Source organism: Lacerta agilis, chromosome 10 (assembly GCF_009819535.1).
Source record: "Lacerta agilis isolate rLacAgi1 chromosome 10, rLacAgi1.pri, whole genome shotgun sequence".
In the NCBI taxonomy this organism is placed as follows: domain Eukaryota; kingdom Metazoa; phylum Chordata; class Lepidosauria; order Squamata; family Lacertidae; genus Lacerta; species Lacerta agilis.
This window is the reverse complement of record NC_046321.1, coordinates 54786984-54807123: the sequence shown is the minus strand read 5'-3', so window position 1 is coordinate 54807123 and position 20140 is coordinate 54786984. Positions and strand designations below refer to the sequence as shown.

General features: G+C 42.6%; 1 protein-coding gene across 1 annotated transcript in view; it reads left to right on the top strand.

Annotated features, from left to right (window-relative positions):
* The window catches only part of SLC13A1 (solute carrier family 13 member 1), a 43378-nt gene extending 27687 nt beyond the window's left edge, over positions 1 to 15691 (top strand). Inside the window, exons 8-15 of the mRNA XM_033163113.1 lie at positions 1130 to 1249; positions 3456 to 3554; positions 3653 to 3754; positions 9346 to 9449; positions 10472 to 10581; positions 13020 to 13181; positions 13985 to 14122; positions 15506 to 15691. Of these exons, the coding sequence (XP_033019004.1) occupies positions 1130 to 1249; positions 3456 to 3554; positions 3653 to 3754; positions 9346 to 9449; positions 10472 to 10581; positions 13020 to 13181; positions 13985 to 14122; positions 15506 to 15643 (973 nt within the window). The 3' untranslated portion in view covers positions 15644 to 15691. The remainder of the gene's footprint in view (positions 1 to 1129; positions 1250 to 3455; positions 3555 to 3652; positions 3755 to 9345; positions 9450 to 10471; positions 10582 to 13019; positions 13182 to 13984; positions 14123 to 15505) is intronic.
* The last annotated feature ends 4449 nt before the right edge of the window (positions 15692 to 20140 follow it).

Here is a 20140-nt window from a genome sequence, read left to right as displayed (position 1 = left end):
GGAGATAAAACTCAGAACAGGATATGATTCATCAATTGATCCATTGGTTATATTGCGTGGTTAAGTCAAAGATGTGATCTTATCAGTGGATATAGAACTGGTAATTCACTTGCCAACTGCTGCACAAATAGCCATATGCTATGACTGAAAAAAGATGGTGACCCGACATATAGTGGAGAGTTGGAATGTTCTGCTGTAGTAAGACTCAAGAAAATATCCAACCTTGAAACCATGCCTGGTTTTTCCAATATTTATAGTTTCCTTTATATATCTATGTGTATATGTACATCTTCCTTGTGTGTATTTATCATGTAACTTTGCTCATATGACGGAACAAAAGAAAATTGCTGTCATTGTCAGCCCTATCTGAGCATTCACTTCCTTTATGTGATCATAATCACGTAGCAAAGAGGAGAGGAAAACTGGCAAGTCCAGCCCTTCACTGGTGCATCCCATTCCCCAACTGTATAGGCCCTTTACAAGTTGAAGGGCAGACTCATGAAGTAGGGGGCCTCCTGCACTCATGCAAATGTCCCTCATGATTGAGAACCTCATCCGAATCCCTATTATGTAGTACAGCCTTTGTCCATCTGGCTGGGGCAGATGAGAGTTGTAGTACAAAACCTCTGGAGACCATCAGGTTGATGAAGGCTGATGCATCATATTATGAATAGCTCGTGGGGAACAGGGGGACATTTTAACATGATTTCAAAACCTTCCAAAAGATGGGGGAGACCACCAGCTCCACCCAGAGTCACACTAGATACCTGTGGTACTAATATGTCTCCCTCTCTTAAAAAAATTAGTGAGACCAAAACAAAAAAGGGAAGCCATAGGAAGTCAAGCAGTGAGATCAGGAACTCAGTGACACAGGGCCAGTGAGTTCACACTATTGTTGTTAAATGTGCAATAATGCAGCTGTCATTCAAATTTACATTTGAGGTAAAGTCATATTCCATCTTCATTTCCCGATAGAGCTGGTTTTTATATCTGAAACTGGACAGGGTGTGTTTAAGTGTCTCAATACTTCAGCCCAACCCAGGGATCCTGTCTTAACTGGTATCTTGCTTTTCATATGCAATAGTGATGTCTTAACTTAACCTCCGTTTCCTTCTCATTTTTTATTCAGGCGGTACCCAGGTTGCCAGTGCATCAATTTTGGAACCTGGTTTATTCTTTGCATTCCCATCACTCTTATTATACTGGTCCTTTCCTGGGTTTGGCTCATGTGGCTTTTCCTGGGTTTCAAGTAAGTACAAATGCCCAGTGCAATCCATGTTATGACAGATGAGGCAGGGAGAATAGTATACTGTAGAAAATCATTTCATATTTTAGAATGAGAATGGGTGGTTTCATTCATGAAAATTCATCAGCAATTCCTAGAGGCACACTTTCACTCATGAAGGCCAAATGCAGCCTATGTGGTGTCCTTCAGATGTTGTGAACTACGACTCCCATCTTTCTGATCATTGACCCTGCTAGCTGGGGCTGATGGAAGTTGGAGTCTGCAACATCTGGATGGCATTACATTGGCTACATTTGGCTGTGACCCTCCAATATGGCCAATGGAATTATGGGAACTGGAGTCCAACAACTTTTGGAGGACACAGGTCCCTCAACCCTGTGGTATAGTAATAGGCATGCATTTTGGAATCTCAAAACCAACCCAGTCAAAATAATATTTGTATGTGGACTCATGGTGGTCACCATTCAGGACCTCTGCATATGCAACCCACACTCATAGGGTGAAACCAGTATTTGTTCCGACACACATTCGGATGGAAAAGTCCAATTGTATAGCTGCTACAGTGAATAATCTTCTCAAAGATCTGGGTTGATAAGGTTTATCCCTCAAGTAAAGGGATAAAGATAGATGTAGCCTGGACCCCAAAGAAGAATTATAATTCCAGATACCGTTCCCCAAAAAGATGTGGCAATAGAACCATGGTTTGCTCACAATTCAGCCTTATGCTGAAGTGGGCCAAACATTTATATACCGCTTGATAGTAATTAAGCATCAATGTCACAACAAATGATTTATAATAAGTGACATTCATCCTAGCAACTGGAAGTTGCATGACTACTTTTGTTTAATAAATAGCAGATATGGAGAGAACTGGTATCTGAATGATGAACATATTATAATAAAGGTTTAAATCCCATGCCCATCACACCACAGCCCTGATTTGATCACCTCACCACCCCCAATCCACAGCTACTATTTACTAAACAAACAAACAAACAAAACCATGTAACTGAGAGTTGCACAGTTAACATCACATCAGATTTGACCTTCAGCATAACACTGCTTTCCCTTTTCACATACAAATGTGACTAGGTGGTATAAATAATTTCCCCAAGAATAGACAGCATATTTTCCAAGATTTCCAGCAGGGATTTTGCTTTTTAGTACAGAGGTATTCAGCATGCGGGTGGTGCTGTGGTCTAAACCACAGAGCCTAGGGCTTGCCGATCAGAAGGTCGGCGGTTCGAATCCCCGCGACGGGGTGGGCTCCTGTTGTTCAGTCCCAGCTCCTGCACACCTAGCAGTTCGTAAGCACGTCAAAGTGCAAGTAGATAAATAGGTACCACTCCAGCGGGAAGGTAAATGGCGTTTCCGTGTGCTGCTCTGGTTTGCCAGAAGCGGCTTAGTCATGCTGGCCACATGACCTGGAAGCTGTACGCTGGCTCCCTCGGCCAGTAAAGCGAGATGAGCGCCGCAACCCCAGAGTCATCCGCAACTGGACCTAACAGTCAAGGATACCTTTACCTTTACCTTTACCTTTACCTTTATTCAACATGGTACCCTGCATATGTTGCCAGACTACCGTTCCTATCAACCCTGTTCATTGGCAGTTTTGGCTGAGGGTGATGGGAGCTTGGCTACTCTAGTTTATACAAAGGAAGCCCACCTGACTTCATGACAGTTACTGTCTCTGCTATAAGGAATAAAATAGAAAATTCTTTCCAGTAGGACCTTAGAGACCAACTGAGTTTGTTCTTGGTATGAGCTTTCGTGTGCATGCACACTTCTTCAGATACACACTATAAGGAATGTGCACCAAAACACCAAATTTGCCAATACATTACAGTACACATACCATACATGATACTACAATTTGACATAAAGCATAACGTTTCTGAATTACAAGGTATTGGTTATATCTGTTCCAAGGACTGTGGCTTGGATCCAGAGAGATGTGTAATCAGTTCCTCCTGCCAAAAAAGGAGCTTTGAACTGCATTTTCAAAACAGATCCCCACATAGCAAGCCTCTTTTGAAACAAAACAGAATCTCCAAAGCCGTTTGTGATACAAACTGGAGGGGAGTCGCCTCCTGGTCAAAGGAAGAAAGCCAAAAATTAATCCCAAGCCTTTGGATCCAAGCCACAGGAAGAGAAACCCATACCTTAAGTGTAAGAATCCCTTTACTGGTTATTCTTATTTCAATTTTAGTTTCAAAGAAATGTTCAAGTGTGGCAAGGAAAAGTCGCCCAGGGAACAAGCCTCCGCACAGGTGATTAAAGAGGAATACAATAAACTTGGACCAATGAGGTAAGACAGACGGCTGAACCACAGGCAAAATGTTACAATGATGTCAAAGCAAACATACTGAAAGGGCAATGTTGACACTCGCTGTTCTCCTGTTGCAGCTACCCAGAAATCATCACCCTTGTCCTCTTCATTGTAATGGCCCTGTTATGGTTCACCAGAGACCCTGGATTCATCTCCGGCTGGGCTTCCTTATTTTCAGCGTAAGTTTATAAGCATCATTGTCCAGTTTTGAGGTGCTGACATTATCTCTTGCTTGCAAACGAATCCACATTGATGGCAATGAAGATTTGTTTAGCTGTCGTACTGGATGTGCTGACAATATCTGACTCCTGAGCCAAGGAGATAAGTAACTTTACAACCTTTAGAAGACATCTGAAGGCAGCCTTGTATAGGGAAGGGTTTAATAATAATAATAATAATAATAATAATAATAATAATAATAATAATTTATACCCCGCCCATCTGGCTGGGTTTCCCCAGCCACTCTGTACGGCTTCCAACAGAATATTAAAAACACGCTAAAACATCAAAAATTAAAAACTTCCCTAAATAGGGCTGCCTTCAGATGTCTTCTAAAAGTCAGATAGTTCTTTATTTCCTTAACATCTGATGGGAGAGCATTCCACAGGGCAGGTGCCACCACCGAGAAGGCCCTCTGCCTGGTTCCCTTTAACCTCACTTTTTGCAGTGAGGGAACCACCAGAAGGCCTTCAGAGCTGGACCTCAGTCTCTGGGCAGAACGATGGGGGTGGAGTTGCTCCTTCAGGTTTAAATACTTTATTATGTTTTTATATATGTTGGAACCCGCCCCAGAGTAGCTGGGGCAACCCAGTCAGTTGGGCGGGGTATGAATAATAAAGTGGTGTTGGTGGTGGAACAGGACATCCCTGTTTTCATCGGATAAAAGTTGGAGAGCATTCAATGCACAGAAACAGCACCACAACAAAAGTGGCCAAGGCCAGAATTAGCAGGGGGGGAGGGCTATCCCATATTCTCTCTTGTACACGCACACATTTATACAGTCTCTCCTGAGTAACAGAGTAGGAAGAGCTGCAAAATTGCAGAGCAGTGGGGAATTTGCGGCAGGCCCGAATTAAACATTGGCTACTCCACATTCCACACATACATGTACATGCTCACATACACATATAACACACAGAACAAACACCACTAGAGGTATCACCCCACAAAGAAAAAAAAATACCCTAGTGGGCCTTTTTAGGCCACCCAACACCACCACGTTTTCAGTAATAGTGCCTACCATTTTTACCTAAGTCAGCCACAGCCATGGTGGTTATATCTGATATCTGTTTCTGTCTATGCCATCCCCACTCAGCCTCACAACTCGTGCACCACTTCTCATGAGGACAGATTTTTATTTACCCATGATGAACCCGAAGCACCACTTTATTTCATTTTTGAAAACCCAAGAAGCCGTACCTCAAATAATGAACAGCGATGTGTGCCTAAGGCTCCACTCTGTACGTTGAAATAAGTTCTACTTCAAGTTAAACCTATTCAGGACTGGAGCATAAATCACACCTTTAAATATCCTCAGTTCTTGTCTCCTTGTAATGTTTACTTGGCTAGCACACATAACCTCTTTGGTTGTTTCAGATACAGTCATACCTTGGTTCTCAAACTTAATCTGTTCCGGGAGTCCATTCGACTCCCGAAAATGTTTGAAAACCAAGGCACAGTTTCCGATTGGCAGCAGGAGCCTCCTGCACTTAAGTGGAAGCCACGTTGGACGTTCGGCTTCCAAAAAAAGTTAAAAAACCTGGACGCTTACTTCCAGGTTTTTGGCGTTCGGGAGCCGATTTGTTCGACAACTAAGCCGTTCAAGAAACAAGGTATGACTGCACCTGCTGCTTAGATCCTACAGTCATTGGGTAGGACTGATTCTCAGTGCTTCTGTGAGGAAGTTGCAGTACCAAATTTATCATTACTATATATGTAGTGTGGCTGTATCTCTTGCATCTACTATGGACTCATCTACATTAGTAAAAAAACAAATGAACAGTGTTATAAACATGCAACACCAGATGGCACTGCACAGCACAAAACTTTTCTGTGCGATTTTACATAGCATTTTTTCCTTTTGTTATTACCAGTGCCTTTTTTCTTTAGAAATGTTTTGGGGTACTCTCATTTCCCTATACATACTGCCCCCAATGAGGCCAAACTTAGATCCACAAAATGTTTAGGGGTATGCATACCCCTGCGTCCCCCCCAGAAAAAAAACACTGGTTATAACAATTTAATTTATGACTTATATTTAGCCAGTTTGTTTTTTTGCTGTGTGTAGATCCACCCTGAGTTGACAGGGACGACAGTGGTCAAACATATTTGCTATGCAGCATAGTTTTCCAGCCAGCTTCATGCCACCTGGCCTGAAAAAGGTTTAACCTTTGAATAAGAGGGGAAGATTTTGACAGTTTCCCCTTTTCCGCTCATTTGTGGCTGAAACTTTTCTCAGCTGAGTCAAATGATGGGCTGGGGAAAGTGGCTGAGAAAGGATATCGCACTTTGCATAAGAGGTGACAGAGAAATAGCTCCAATTGTTCTTCTCCAGCTGGGCATTTAGTTACTGTATTTGATATGTTGTCGGTCAGGGCAGAAACCGATGAATAGCTCCATTACCTCAAGAACTTCTGTCTGTGGAATAGAACTTCCCCTCATTCTCCTTTCCCCATGTACCTCCCACATGCCCCCTAAATATGTTCTGGGTTTCCCCCCAACCTTCTGCAGCAGTTCTGGGCAGGGGGCAGGGGGCACAAGGAGAGAGGAGAGAGAGGGGCAAACGGAAATTAATGTATTTTATGGCTTGTTTCTTGGAAGCATAGAAGATTGTCTCTGTTTGTTGCCGTTTATTGCTAAACATTCTCTCAGTGGGCAAACCCATCTTCTCTTCAGTTTGTAATTGCTGATTCTCAGTCCTAACAAAATGGATTTCAACACATTTTGCCCTCTTATTTCTAAGTATCAGTGAATTATTTAGGGACCGTAAAACAACAACAACAACAACACAAAGACTGGAGCATTGCAATCATTTTATCTTCTAGCTTCATTTCTGCTAAGTAAGAGCAAAGCAGTATGGGAGGTTTATGATCCTCGCCTGTTATAAAGCAGAGCCTTTAGAGAGAAGTCCGAGTGATATGTTCCGAGATCAAAGAAGTCACTGACTTGGTCGTCTCACATAACATTTGTAGCCTACTGTGGATGCGAAAAGCTCTCGTGGTAAATGGGCATTGACAAAACATACGCTGCTAATATGAAAAAGCAGGTGTTTATTACAATCTGTCCATTTTTACCATAATATTTATATGATCCTTTTGACTCTCCTCCAATGTTTTCCCCCAATTCCGTTTTCATTTGGGACTAATTGTAAGCATGTATCATTCTACTTTAAAATAAACCATTTTTATAGTACAATATATCCAGTCTAACCTGGTAAAATCAGAAGCACTTAATTATAATGCTAGGGCATAGTCTGAAGTCTGGTCCTGGGCAGTGTTTGAGTTGGTATTCACCCAGAAAGCAAATGTTTGCAGCCTTGAGATCCATTATAGATGGGGAATAAATGTAAGAGAATAAATAAATGATGCCAAGATATAACAAATGGACATTTCCTTTCTTTTCCCTTTTTGCTATCTAGATTTTGTTTGCATCCATATGCCCGTGGTTACACTTAACATTTTTAATTTTCCTCAAAATATCTAAATGAGCTTTTTCATTTTTAAAGGTTTTATTAGCCTCGCTGTGTGAATACCCTTTATATTTTGTCTGCAAGCTGAAGTTTCTCATGGAAACGGAAAGTTCATTCAAGTTTTTGGCACGTTTCCCTATATTATTAAATCCGATTAAGAACATCACACATAAACATATCGTTTGCTGGTTTCCTTTTTAAACGTTATTTACATTTACTCCTGTAAAGTGTAGAGTTACCATAGCAACACTTGAGATGTTAAGAACTTGAACAGAATACTTCATGTGAGGCTAGCCATGACTCCTGTTTCTTGTGGGCATTTCAGATTAACTCATTAACCGCAAATACTTCGGCTTACTTTATGTCACTGCAGTAGACACAAGATAATATATCACCAAGGCAACTATCTATAAACAAACAATAAACGCCCATAAAATGGCAAAAGTTAGTTTCTTTCCAAAATAATAAATAATTGAAAACGCAGTAAATAAAGAGCCCGCTGGTAATATATCAGTGGTTCAGTGCTTGTTTTTCTATTTCCAAAATAGGTATTATCTTGTACAATTGCAAACGCAGTAATAAAGAGTCCACTTGTGATATATCTGTTGTTCAGTGCTCAGACGTCGCTCCAGTAATCAGACGTTTCATTCCCAAAAGTCTTAGTCATCAAGCTTTGTAGTAAATAATATACAACAGAAGACAGTATATAAACAACTTAAAGCAGAGGTCCCCATCAGCATGTTTCCATTGGGAGCAACATAGAAAGAGAACAATGTCCTTCAGTTTCTTAACCCTCTTGAAGGTTGCATTTCATCACTTCTGTCTCCTGTTGAGGCTCAGATATGAAAGGAGAAGGTTTTTTTTTACTTCAAGCCAGTGTCAACTACAGCTATATTATGGGATGCGGGTGGCACTGTGGTCCAAATCACTGAACCTCTTGGGCTTGCTAATCAGAAGGTTGGCGGTTCGAATCCCCACGACGGGGTGAGCTCCCATTGCTATGTCCCAGCTCCTGCCAACCTAGCAGTTCGAAAGCATGCCAGTGCAATTAGATAAATAGGTACCACTGTGTGCACTCTGGTTTCAGTCATGGTGTCCCGTTGCGCCAGAAGCGGTTTAGTCGTGCTGGCCACGTGACCCGGAAAGCTGTCTGTGGACAAACGCCGACTCCCTCAGCCTGAAAGCGAGATGAGTGCCACAACCCGATAGTCATCTTTGACTGGACTTAACCATCCAGGGCTCCTTTACCTTTACCTTTTACCTTTGCAGCTATATTACCTGCACAGGTGTTGAGTTCTTCTGGAGAGGTTATTCTCTCTGGCCCACCCAATCTGATCTCAAGGAATGCCCTTCTCAGTAATGTTACCCAGATAGCGATTCCCTACCAAGGAAGGCCCATGATGACCTTTCATCCAAAGGCGACCCCTTATTTATTTATTTAAATCTCTGGCCACTGAGGTGACTTGCTTTTCTCAGCTGCTCTGTGCTTTGAACTCAATTCTTTTGCTTTTATTATGTATTAACTGCCTGCCTTTTTTCAAAATAAAACCTGCTCTTATTTATTTTTATATGGTTTTATTGTACTAAGGCTGGGCTATTTATTGTTAGTCAAATGTGGCAAACAAAAATAAATAGATTAAGCATACTTTAGTTGAATTTAAACTGTGGTCATGGTTTGGCTTAATTCATGCTCTGTTAATCATTTCTATTTTAAAATCTAATTGCAAATTGGCATATCATTTGAAATTAATGTTTGCATAGTTATTTTTTAAAATGAAGCTTTAATCTGCCTTTCTGCTGGATCAGTGCCACCCTACTAGACCATGGCTTAGAGAGTCACAGTGCAGTTCATCAGCTCACACTGCCAATGGCAAGGAATTATGGGGAAACACGCCCCACAATATCTGCAGGGCCAGATGTTTCCCATGCCTGCCAAATAGAAATTTAATATGTTTACCGTCACCTCAAAATATCTTTCCAACGTGTGAGGAAACACTGGTGATGTCTGATATTATTGCTAAATAATCAGAATTTTCTAGTGTGATATTTGTGGACCAACTGAAACATTGGCTCTTTCCCCAGATACCCAGGGTTTGCTACCGATTCAACAGCTGCCTTAATGATTGGCCTCCTCTTCTTCATCATTCCAGCAAAAACATTGTCTAGAACCTCAAATGGTGAAAACAGTTGAGTATACATCCTTGACTTTTTCCTCTATACCACAAGTATAAAGGCTTGTCAACACTTCTGCTCATCCAGTGCCTAGAAAGCATGGGTACGAGCAATTTCCCCCTGGCCTCTCTCCCTTTCCCAGGAAAAAAAAACAAAACCCTGCTCTTTAGCGATAAATTGGAGCAAACTAAAAACCTGAATTGCCATTTGCTCTGATTGAACACTAAAGGGCAGTTTTCCCTGGGGGGGAAGTAGCGAGACAAGAGGAAGTGTGGATAAACTCTAAGTTAAGATTATAACTGAGAGCAGATTATAACATGGGGATATTTTGAGCTTCTTTTCTAGGTCATCCAGACTTCTTCTGTTGGATGGGTGGGCTTGAATCATAGAACTGTAGAGTTGGAAGGGACCCCATCTAGTTCAGCTCCCTGCAATGCAGGGATTTCAGCGGAAGCATCCATGGCAGGTGCCCATCCAACCTCTTCTTAAAAACCTCCAAGGAAGGAGAGCCCACCAGCTCCCATGGGAGTCAGTTCCTCTGTTGAACAGTTCTTACTGTCAGAAAGCCCTTCCCAATGTTTAGTTCTTGTAGCTTGAAGCCGTTGGTATGAGTTCTACCTTCCAGAGCAGGAGAAAAGAACTGGCTTCCAGAAAACATTTATAGGCAGAATCCCGATGCATCCCAAGCTCTGGGTACATTGCAGAGCAGATGTGGAGCTCTCACAAGCATGCAGAAGAGAGTTCTTCATTCATTTTCCACGTTGGTTACCAATTCCAACACAGGAAAAGCCTGCTGGATCAGGCCAATGGCCCAGCTGCTCCAGCATCTTGTTCTCACAGTGGCTTACCAGATGCCTATGGAAAGCCCGAATGCAGCACTCTCCCCATACGAACCAGCTCCTGCAACGCAAAGGCATAAGAAAGTCAGATGAATCAGAATATCTCTGTGTGCAACAGTAATAGAAAGATAATGCAATGGGCTTTCCCTCCTCAGATCTTTACAGACATTCTTTTTTTTTCATTCCCCCTCCTCTAGTTGTTTTTGATTACACTCCACTGATAACTTGGAAAGAATTTCAAGCCTGCATGCCCTGGGAAATTGCCATCCTCGTTGGTGGAGGGTTTGCACTGGCAGATGGCTGCGAGGTAATACAGATTTTTGCAACATATTCAATCAATAATAATAATAACAATATTCTTAAGCTGTAGCTGGTTTGCAAGAAAATTGCAGAGGAAGAGCTGAAAAGTTGTCCAGTGTTATTCCACTTGTAATATTTATCTTACAGTTAAGCGAGAAATTGAAGGGAATTGTTGTTCAAGAAGTTAAGGGGAATTCAGAGGGTTAGTTACTTTGCTTGGTAAAATGTTGTCTCTGAAAACGGTTTTGTTTTGACTGTTATTATCACCATTATCATTAAATAGATTTCTAGTCCACCTTTTGGAGTGTGTTGCTGCTTGCTACAAATCCATAAAATAAAGCATTAGCATGTCAAGATTTAAAACATCTGTAAAAACAATTGGCAGCATTTAAATAAAACTTAAACATGACCATAAAATTACCCAGGTACGGACCAGGATTTAAAAATAAAATAAAATATGCACAGAAGTGTGGTGTGCTAAGCCTTATTCAATGAAGTCAAGAATAGTCTCAACTGCTTTGGGCAAAATATGATGCTCTGGCTGCTTGTAGCTTAGAAGACCATCTCCTATAGCAGGGTTGACTAAGTTTCAACTTCTGGATGTTGTTGGATTTCAGCTCCCAACCAGCCCCAACTAGCCTGACTAATGCTCATGGAACATGTAGTTCAGCAAGCATCTGGAGAGTTTGTACCTTGGTCCTACAACATGTCTTCTTCTCCTCAAGATGAGTGCATGTAGTGTGGACTTTGTTGTGGCCTCTTGCTTGGACCATGAGCAAGCACAAAGTTAGCTTCATAAGCCAAGATGATGACAAGCTTCTTGCACAAACATGTAGCCCCTCTGCTCCCAGTTCACTTCTCCCCTTGTGCAACCAACCAAATAGGCCATGAAGCCATAGTCAACCATAGGTTCCCATTATAAATGGGAATTATGGCTAACATGATTTGTGCTTATGTTGTTTTCAGGGTGGTTGTACACTAACACACTTCCAATACCATCTGCTCCTGAAAAATGTTTTGGGGCAGTCACCACTGTTTTCTTCTTCTCAGTAGTACATGTCCCGTAGTTTCCTTCTAAAATCCATTAACTTTTCTTCTTCTTCTCTGGCGATCACTTGTAGCCGAGTAAGATTGTCTTCCATGAATGTGGTCTTAACAGTGTGTCCGTAAGTGACTGTAGTGGCCAATTCTGCATCCACACGTCCTTCCACAGTGGGGACATGGGTTTCCAGGTGGGAGTTGATCACGGTGAGGGTTTGCCGAGTGTGCCTTCCTCTTAACATGTTTCTCCCTTTCGTCCTGAGTTCGAGCGTCTTCAAAGCCCATGACACCTTTGGTAAAGGCTGTTCTCCAATTGGAGCCTTCTCAGGCCTGTGTTTCCCAGTTGTTGGTGTTTATACTACATTTTTAAAGATTAGCCTTGATAGTGTATTTAAACCTCTGTTGTTGTCCACCAGCATTGTTTCCCTGTAATATCATCATCATCATCAATTTTATTTATTTATTTATTTATTTATTTATTTATTTATTTATTTATTTATTATTATTTATACCCCGCCTATCTGACTGGGTTGCCTCAGCCACCCTGGGCAGCTTCAAACACATATAAAAACATAACCAAACATTAAAAACTTCCTGATACTTCTGTAGTGCAAGAGTGCCCATCCGGATGGAAAGAATGTGGTAATATTGGGAAAGCATTGCAGAACTAATAAAACAGACTCAACGATTAATGCACAATTATTCTGTCAAAGGCATGTTACAGAATACATGGGGGGGGGGGAATACCAGTCTGGAGGGCCTTCTTTTGAGATGGAACACCTTCCTCAACTCTTTGGTCAATGGGTTGTGAATTCAGACACAACAGCAAACCAAAGTTGGCACAAACTCACCAGCTTCAGCCTGTAGTTTGATATCCTGTTTGGCAGCCCCTCACAAACCAACAATAAGTTCAGACATAAGAATAAAGCATGGTTGACCATGAATGCAGCTTACTTATACCCATGGTTGTGCTACTCAGAAGCCAGCCTCAATTAGTTCAATGGGACTTACTACATAGTAAATGTGTATAGGCTTTCACCCATAGCCATTTATATCAAGGGTAGTCAGATGTTGTTGGACTACAACTCCCATCATCCATGCCCATTGGCCATGTTGGCTGGGGCTGATGGGAATCCAACAACAGCTGGATAGCACTATGTCGGCTAGCCCCAACTTACACGGTGAAAATGTATTATCTGCCAGAAGTTGAGCATCTTGGCATGCATTTAATATGGAGGAAAACACATTGAGGGGCCCTGGAATCCGATTAGAGTTCAGTTACTTACAGGTATTGATCCTGTGTATTGATAGGCTAACAGATTCTACACATGCTGTACTTGTGAAAAAAAAATGTATGCATTAAATTACATTGGTGGATAACTGTGCTAATGCTCCTTTTCACAGGTCTCAAAACTCTCAGAGTGGATAGGAAGTAAATTAACTCCTTTGGGATCACTGCCCATATGGCTGATTATCCTCATTTCATCGCTGATTGTCACCACAATAACTGAAGTAGCCAGCAATCCTGCCACTATCACAATATTTTTGCCTATCCTAGCCCCTTTGGTGAGTAACCCTTCCAAGAAACTGGTTTGGTTTGCCCATTCACAATTAAAGTGGTTAAAGATGAGAAAATAAGATGGCGTTTCCACCCTTTCAAAACATGCTCTGAAAGGGTGTCTGTGTGTTTGACTTAGTGAACTGGGAATATGGAACCAGAGAGTGGTAGTTTAGTTAATTCTAGATTATAGAGTATGATGTTGTGTGTAGGCATTCTATGGAAGCGGGGAAGTAATAATAAAAGATGCATATTTCCTATGGATCTTAAGCGATAGCAATGCATCGAACATAAAGCATCAGTACTTATGTTCCTCTGCATTCAAGGAAGCAGGCCTCCCAATGCACAAACCGTGATACTGCATGGATCTTTATGTGTTCAGGGTTGTGGGTTTCTTTTCTGCGTGCCTGTATTCACTTTGCCTCTATAAATCCAATTTTATTTTTAAAGACTTTAAATCCCACAGATCATAGGGTCATCATGACTATTTTAGCTATGGGCTTTTTAAAATGTGCTCTGCTCCTCAGCCCAGTAAAGTAGAGGAATGTATGTATATATGTTCAGGGTCCTTTAAATACTTCAGTTAACATTACGTGATGGGGAAGCTGTGGCCCTGCAGATCCAGCCCCAGAAGCCATGGCCAATGGCCAGGGGCGATGGTGGAGCTCATAGCCTAGCACCACCTGGTTCCCCATGTCTGCTTTTGTGATCGCAGCCTTTGGTTCTAGCTTGCGTTTCAATTCTGACTGTCTCAGATTTGTGCTTCTTTCCGTGAATGTGAACCATGACTTTCTGTTTCCTCCTCTAACAGGCTGAAGCCATCCATGTGAACCCCCTGTATATATTGATCCCCTCCACCCTCTGCACTTCGTTCGCGTTCCTCCTACCTGTGGCAAATCCGCCCAATGCCATTGTATTTGCATATGGTCACCTGAAAGTTATCGACATGGTAAGTCGAGGGCAAATAACGCACACTGAAATATACTCGGAGTCCAGTGTGACTTTCATGCTCTTTATTCAGCTCATAGTAGTGAGGAATGCAGTTCCCCCAAAACGTTTGCTTTATATACACTATTTACACAATGGGCCCCACGTGATTGGCTAATTCCGGGATACTCCTGTATGCCAATCGGAATGCAGATTCACTTCCACCTGGAGCTGGATTGGGTGGCTCCTGCGGACCAATCAGACTGCTGCAATCTCAATCCTATTGTTCTGGGACCAGTCAGACTGCTGCAATCTCAATCCTATTGTTCTAGGACCAATCAGACTGCTGCATTTTGGATCCTATTCAACTCAGTACATAACACACACCATGCTGACTTCTTTTGTAATAATAAGAGTAATCATAATAATAGCATCCTTTTCCGGCCTACATCATCTCAGTTGTTCTTAAGGAAGTAAGAAAAGCCCAGTAATCTTATCTTGTCCAGTGTCTTGCTTTCCACAGACACCAACCAGGTGCCTCTAGAAAGTCCACGAGGAAGGCCTGAAGACAATAGTCCTTTTCCTACTGTTGTTGTCCGGAAACTAGTATTCAGGTTCCGCACAGCCATCATGACTTACAGCCACACGTACACCCATCTGTCGTGAATTCGTCTAATGCTCTTTAAAAACCATCTAGGATGTTTATTTACTTCCACGCACCACCTTTCCTCCAAGCAACTCTAGGCACAATACATGGTTCTCCCAAGTGGCTTGCGCTCAGTGGAATAGGCTAGTCCCTTAAAAGTTCCCGGTAAATCAGAGTAGAGGGGTGATGCTCCAAGGGGATCCAAGCGCCACCTTCCCAAAGCCCAAAGCCCATCCAGCTTTGGGAAGGAGGTGCGATGCTCACACACAACGTCTCCCCGCCACCACCACAATTGCACTTGCAAGCTGGCACCTCTGACCCTAACTTGTTCCCCTACATGGAATTTCACTGCATGCCACTGTTTCTCTCATTCTCTTGTTACAACAACCCTGTGAGGGAGGTTAGGCTGAGGTTTAGGCAGCCCAAGGTCACTCAGTAAGCTGCGTGGTTGGGTAGGATTTGAACTCATGTCTCTGTAATACTAGTCCACCCCTCTAACCCAGGGGTGGGGGACCTTTTTGGCTCTGTAGGACATCCTCTGTATCACATCCTTGCCTCATGAGACACCTAGTGGCTTGCCTAAAACCGCCTGATGGGTTCGTGACCACTCTGAGATTTGAACCTGGAATTTTCTAGTTTGCAGATAGTAACTGTGGTGAAAATTGTGGTTTGCAAGATTTCTCGATCAAATCGGGGCTTTCTCTTTCAGTTGGTAAAAAGATTCTCTCCTCCTTACCCTCCCTCCCCCCTTTCTTTTAGGTAAAAGCCGGTTTGGGCATCAATATCATCGGAGTTGCTGTTGTCATGCTTGCGGTCATGACATGGGGAGTGCCCATGTTTGACCTCACTACGTATCCTAGTTGGGCACCTCCTATTGCTAACAGAACTGGACCTTAAGAATGGAGTAGCAGCTTCTTTTCTTCGACCCGCCTTCCTATGGTGTGACCCATACAGTGCACTATACCACTATCGGCCTAGGCTATGCTGTGCCTCTTGTTTACTCTTCCCAAGGATCGACGCATCTGCACTGAAGACGGCAAACCAAGACTCTTGCAGTCCTTTATACTGCAATGGCAAGCGAGTCTGTGCAAGGGTCCCATCAGTTTGGATTTCACTCATCAGGGTTGGGAAGTTTGCAACGGCGATTATGCACATTCATTATGAATGCTGATTTGCCCCTGTTTTTAGGGTCACCAAATAATGTAGGTTTATGACTATAGGGGTGCTGGGATAAGAGCGTGGTGGGTGGATGGACAGATAGCTGGATCAATAGATTTTAAAATGCTGGAAGGCCATTATTTTAAGCTTATGGCCAATGTGTCTTCCAGTCCCAACATGTGCACTGAAGCATTCTGTGAGTGCCTTATAAATCAGAGCAACATGATCCCTTCACATGGAGCATGTTGTGCCATACACTTGTCCCACGTGAGCCTACTTGCCCGGGGATGGTTGCTGCTGGAATCTGATAGGAAGATCTTTTCCAAGATGATCAATGAATGACTGAAATTTCAGATGATCCTGCAGTGGGAAGAACTACACATCGGCCAGAGAAGAGGCAGTTTGCATCTCTGCCTCCCTACCACTCACGGCTGCTGTGTTATGTGGGTTTGGGAGTCGTGTGTGTGCTCATTGCAATCTATTTTAAACTTTTAAAAACATTTTAAATGACGAAGACCTAGGTGTGGTAACTAGCATATTCTGCACTGTAAGCTAGACACAGCACCCAGTCATGGGCATGAGATGATGAGAGAAACCCTCATGATCCAATAGAAGAAAAAGAAGAGTTTGGATTTGATGCCCCGCTTTATCACTACCCGAAGGAGTCTCAAAGCGGCTAACATTCTCCTTTCCCTTCTTCCCCCAAAACAAACACTCTGTGAGGTAAGTGGGGCTGAGAGACTTCAAAGAAGTGTGACTAGCCCAAGGTCACCCAGCAGCTGCATGTGGAGGAGTGGGGACGCGAACCCGGTTCCCCAGATTACGAGTCTACTGCTCTTAACCACTACACCACACTGAGTTTATATATTTTTTTTATTTTAAAAACCCCCCAGAAAAGCTCACCACATTGTATTGATTCTGCCAGAATCACTTCTGCCAGAATTAATCGTAGTAATAAATGTTCCAAAGTGTGAGACAATAGTATCCTTGTTGCTGTATTTCTTGAGCTAATTATTAAGCACATTTTCTATTATTCTAAGGGTGGGGGACCTCTTTTAGCTTGAGGGCCACATTCTGCTGTGGGTAACATGTCAGTGAAGAGGGGGAGGGGCCCCAAAGTGGGCACACCAATGCATGCAACACTTACCCTTGTACTGTAGACTACATTCCAGCCACACAAAAGCCAAGTAGGGTAGATATATGGGCACACATACTGTATCTCTCCATCCCCTGCCCAGGTATCATTTTTTAGACTGGTCCCCCTCTGTTGCCTCCATAATGATGGGAAGGGCTGTCGCTCAGAGGCAAAGGCATACATTACTCACAAAAAGTCCAAGGTCATCCTTCAGCCTCTTTAGCTAGGGTTGGAAAAGACACCTGTTTAAAACCCTGGGGGATAGAAAATATCGACCTGAATGGACCAGTTGTCCGACTTGGTGTAAGGCACCTCAGCAGAGATGGGCTCACCCTGTTCTGCATAGCATTCATATAGTAGTATGTGGGGACATAGGAAATGGGATTGCTGGACCAGATCGGTCCACTGTAAATGGGAAAGGCAGCAAAGAGAAGTGTAGCTTTCAATACACGAGGGTGTTGGCATTGCAGCAGATGTGAAGCTTCTCTGGTTTGAGGCTCTGCTCAACTGGATCAGAGTCAGAATCAGGACCAGCTTTTGTGTCCACATAGGACTCTATATATGCAAGGTAGTCAAGGCAGGACTTCATCTTACAACTGATGTCAGGATCACACTGAGTTTGTTCCTGGTATGAGCTTTCGTGTGCATGCACACTTCTTCAGATACTTGGTATCTGAAGAAGTGTGCATGCACACGAAAGCTCATACCAGGAACAAACTCAGTTGGTCTCTAAGGTGCTACTAGAAAGAATTTTCGATTGTTTTGACTATGGCAGACCAACACGGCTACCCACCTGTAACAGGATCACACTGGTGTTTTCTGCAACAAAGATGTGGTGTGTGGAATAATGCATGCATGTGAATATTTTTATTGTTGTTATTATTGTTATTACATCTGTGTACACCCTGACCTCACTGTTTGAGAAGAAGTGGTTTGAATACTGTGGAATACTTTTAATCTTGCAACTCTCCAGGCAAATTTGCACCAGGTAAAAGAGTTCACAAACAACAGGACCCCTTTATCATTGTCATCTTAGGTCATATCAGAAAGTCCTGTTTTATCACTTGGGCTTTTACAATGGACCAAACTTGCAACTTGCAATGGGGAGGATTTTCACAGACTGTTTTGTTTGGGTATGATAGTGTTTTATGTGCCATTTTACCTTTGTGAATTATAATTGACAATAAAAGTGGAAATCCAAGCGAAATGTGTTGTTACATGTCGTTAGTGTGTTGTGTATTATTATTATTATTATCATCATCATCATCATCATCATCATCATGTATTCTTCTTCATTATTAAATTTGTATTCTGCCCTTCATCCAAAATCACAAGGCAATTCACAACATAAAAATACATAATGGGACACAAAATGCATAATAAAAACAAGAACCAAAGCAAAAACAAACCAATAAGTATCAATGAGAGCAGGAAACCTCCCATTCATTTGGTCTAGGGACCCACCCACTAACAGTCTTGTTTGGAATGAGTTTCAGTTTGTGGGGACTCGCCCAGTCTATTACTGAGGCAAAACAATGGTTCAGCACAGCCACTGCCACACCTGTAGAGTAGAAGAAAAGAAGAGTTGTGTGTCATCAGCAAATTGCTGACAACGTGCTCCAAAACTCCAAATAACCCCACTCAGCAGTTTCATGTTGATGTAAACAGCATAGGGGATGAAATTGAACCCCAAGGAACACCACATTGAAGGCTCCATGGAGCTGAAGAGCACTCCTCAAGCATCACCCTCCTGAAATGACCATCCAAGTAAGACTAGAACCACAGTAACTTGGACAGCTGCTCCAGAAAGATATTGTGGTCAATGGTATCGAAAGCCACTGAGAGGTCAAAGTGAATGAACAAGGACACATTTCCCCTGTCTCTTTCCCAAGAGAGGTCACCATACAGGGCAACCAAAGCAGTTTCCATGCCCAAACTGGGCCTAAACCCCAATTGAAATGGTTCTAGAAAATCAGTTTCCTGCGAGGGTGGCTGGATCTGGTCCATGACTACACCATCATCTTGCCCAAGAAGGGGAGACTGGCAATCCATAATCAGATCATGGATGAGAGAGGTCTTACTCTGAGTTGACCTGGCACTCAGCAACAGCAGCCGCAGACCTGAGAGCTGGCTGATAGAACAACCACAATTACCCAGATTGGAAGAGGGGCTGGCACACAGCACAGTCACTGCTTGTGCCATGTGCTCCTTACCCAGCCTGCCCCACCCCTACCCGAACCATACCTCCCCTTGCCCAGAAGTACTGTGATCAGGGTCACCCCGCTCTCCCCATCTCCTCTCTTCCCAGGAACATCCTACATCCCTTAATGTAAAAACAACTAAACCCTCAACTTAAAAGTTAAAAGCAGTTGAAAAACAATTAGAAACATTTTAAATGAAAACAGGGCAATTAAAACAGCAACCCCTCAATCAATACCTCAACCCAAGAGTCCGTTCAGCCACCTAAACATTTTGCAGCTGGAGTCAGTCCTGGCCAGGGTTGCCAACTTGAATAAAATATTGTAGGGGGCTAGGTAATTGATCACATGACACAGTGCACACACACACCATTTGAATGGGAATGCCCATCAACTTTGTGGCCCCTTCAAATGTTTTATTGTGGGCACTGATGCCCCCACGGCCTCCTTCCCAGGCCAGGTGGAAAGGGTCTGCAAGGCAGACAGCAGATCCTCAAAGACCCACAGTGGGGTGGCATAATGTCAACTGTTATTTTTTTCCTCCTGCAAATTATTCAGCTGTATGTTTATTGTTGTTGTTGTTCGTCTAGATAGTTCCTGGCAGTGAAAAATATAAGCACTTCTCTCATCTCTTGAGTCATCGCCCAAATTAAATTGTTATCTCAACAGGCAATTCCAGTGAGCAGAATTTTAAACAAATAACTGATGATTTATTTTATTTTATTTTTTATTTTTTTTAAAAAAATGAGATTTGCCTGGCAGGGGAATAAAATGTCCCCAGCTGACATACTGTCTTGCAAGATATACAATATATTTTCAGTGTTCCATCACATGAAGATAATATTTCCACATACAAGGGCAACCAGGTATTTTCCTTCCCTGAAACAAATGCAATAAAAAGCG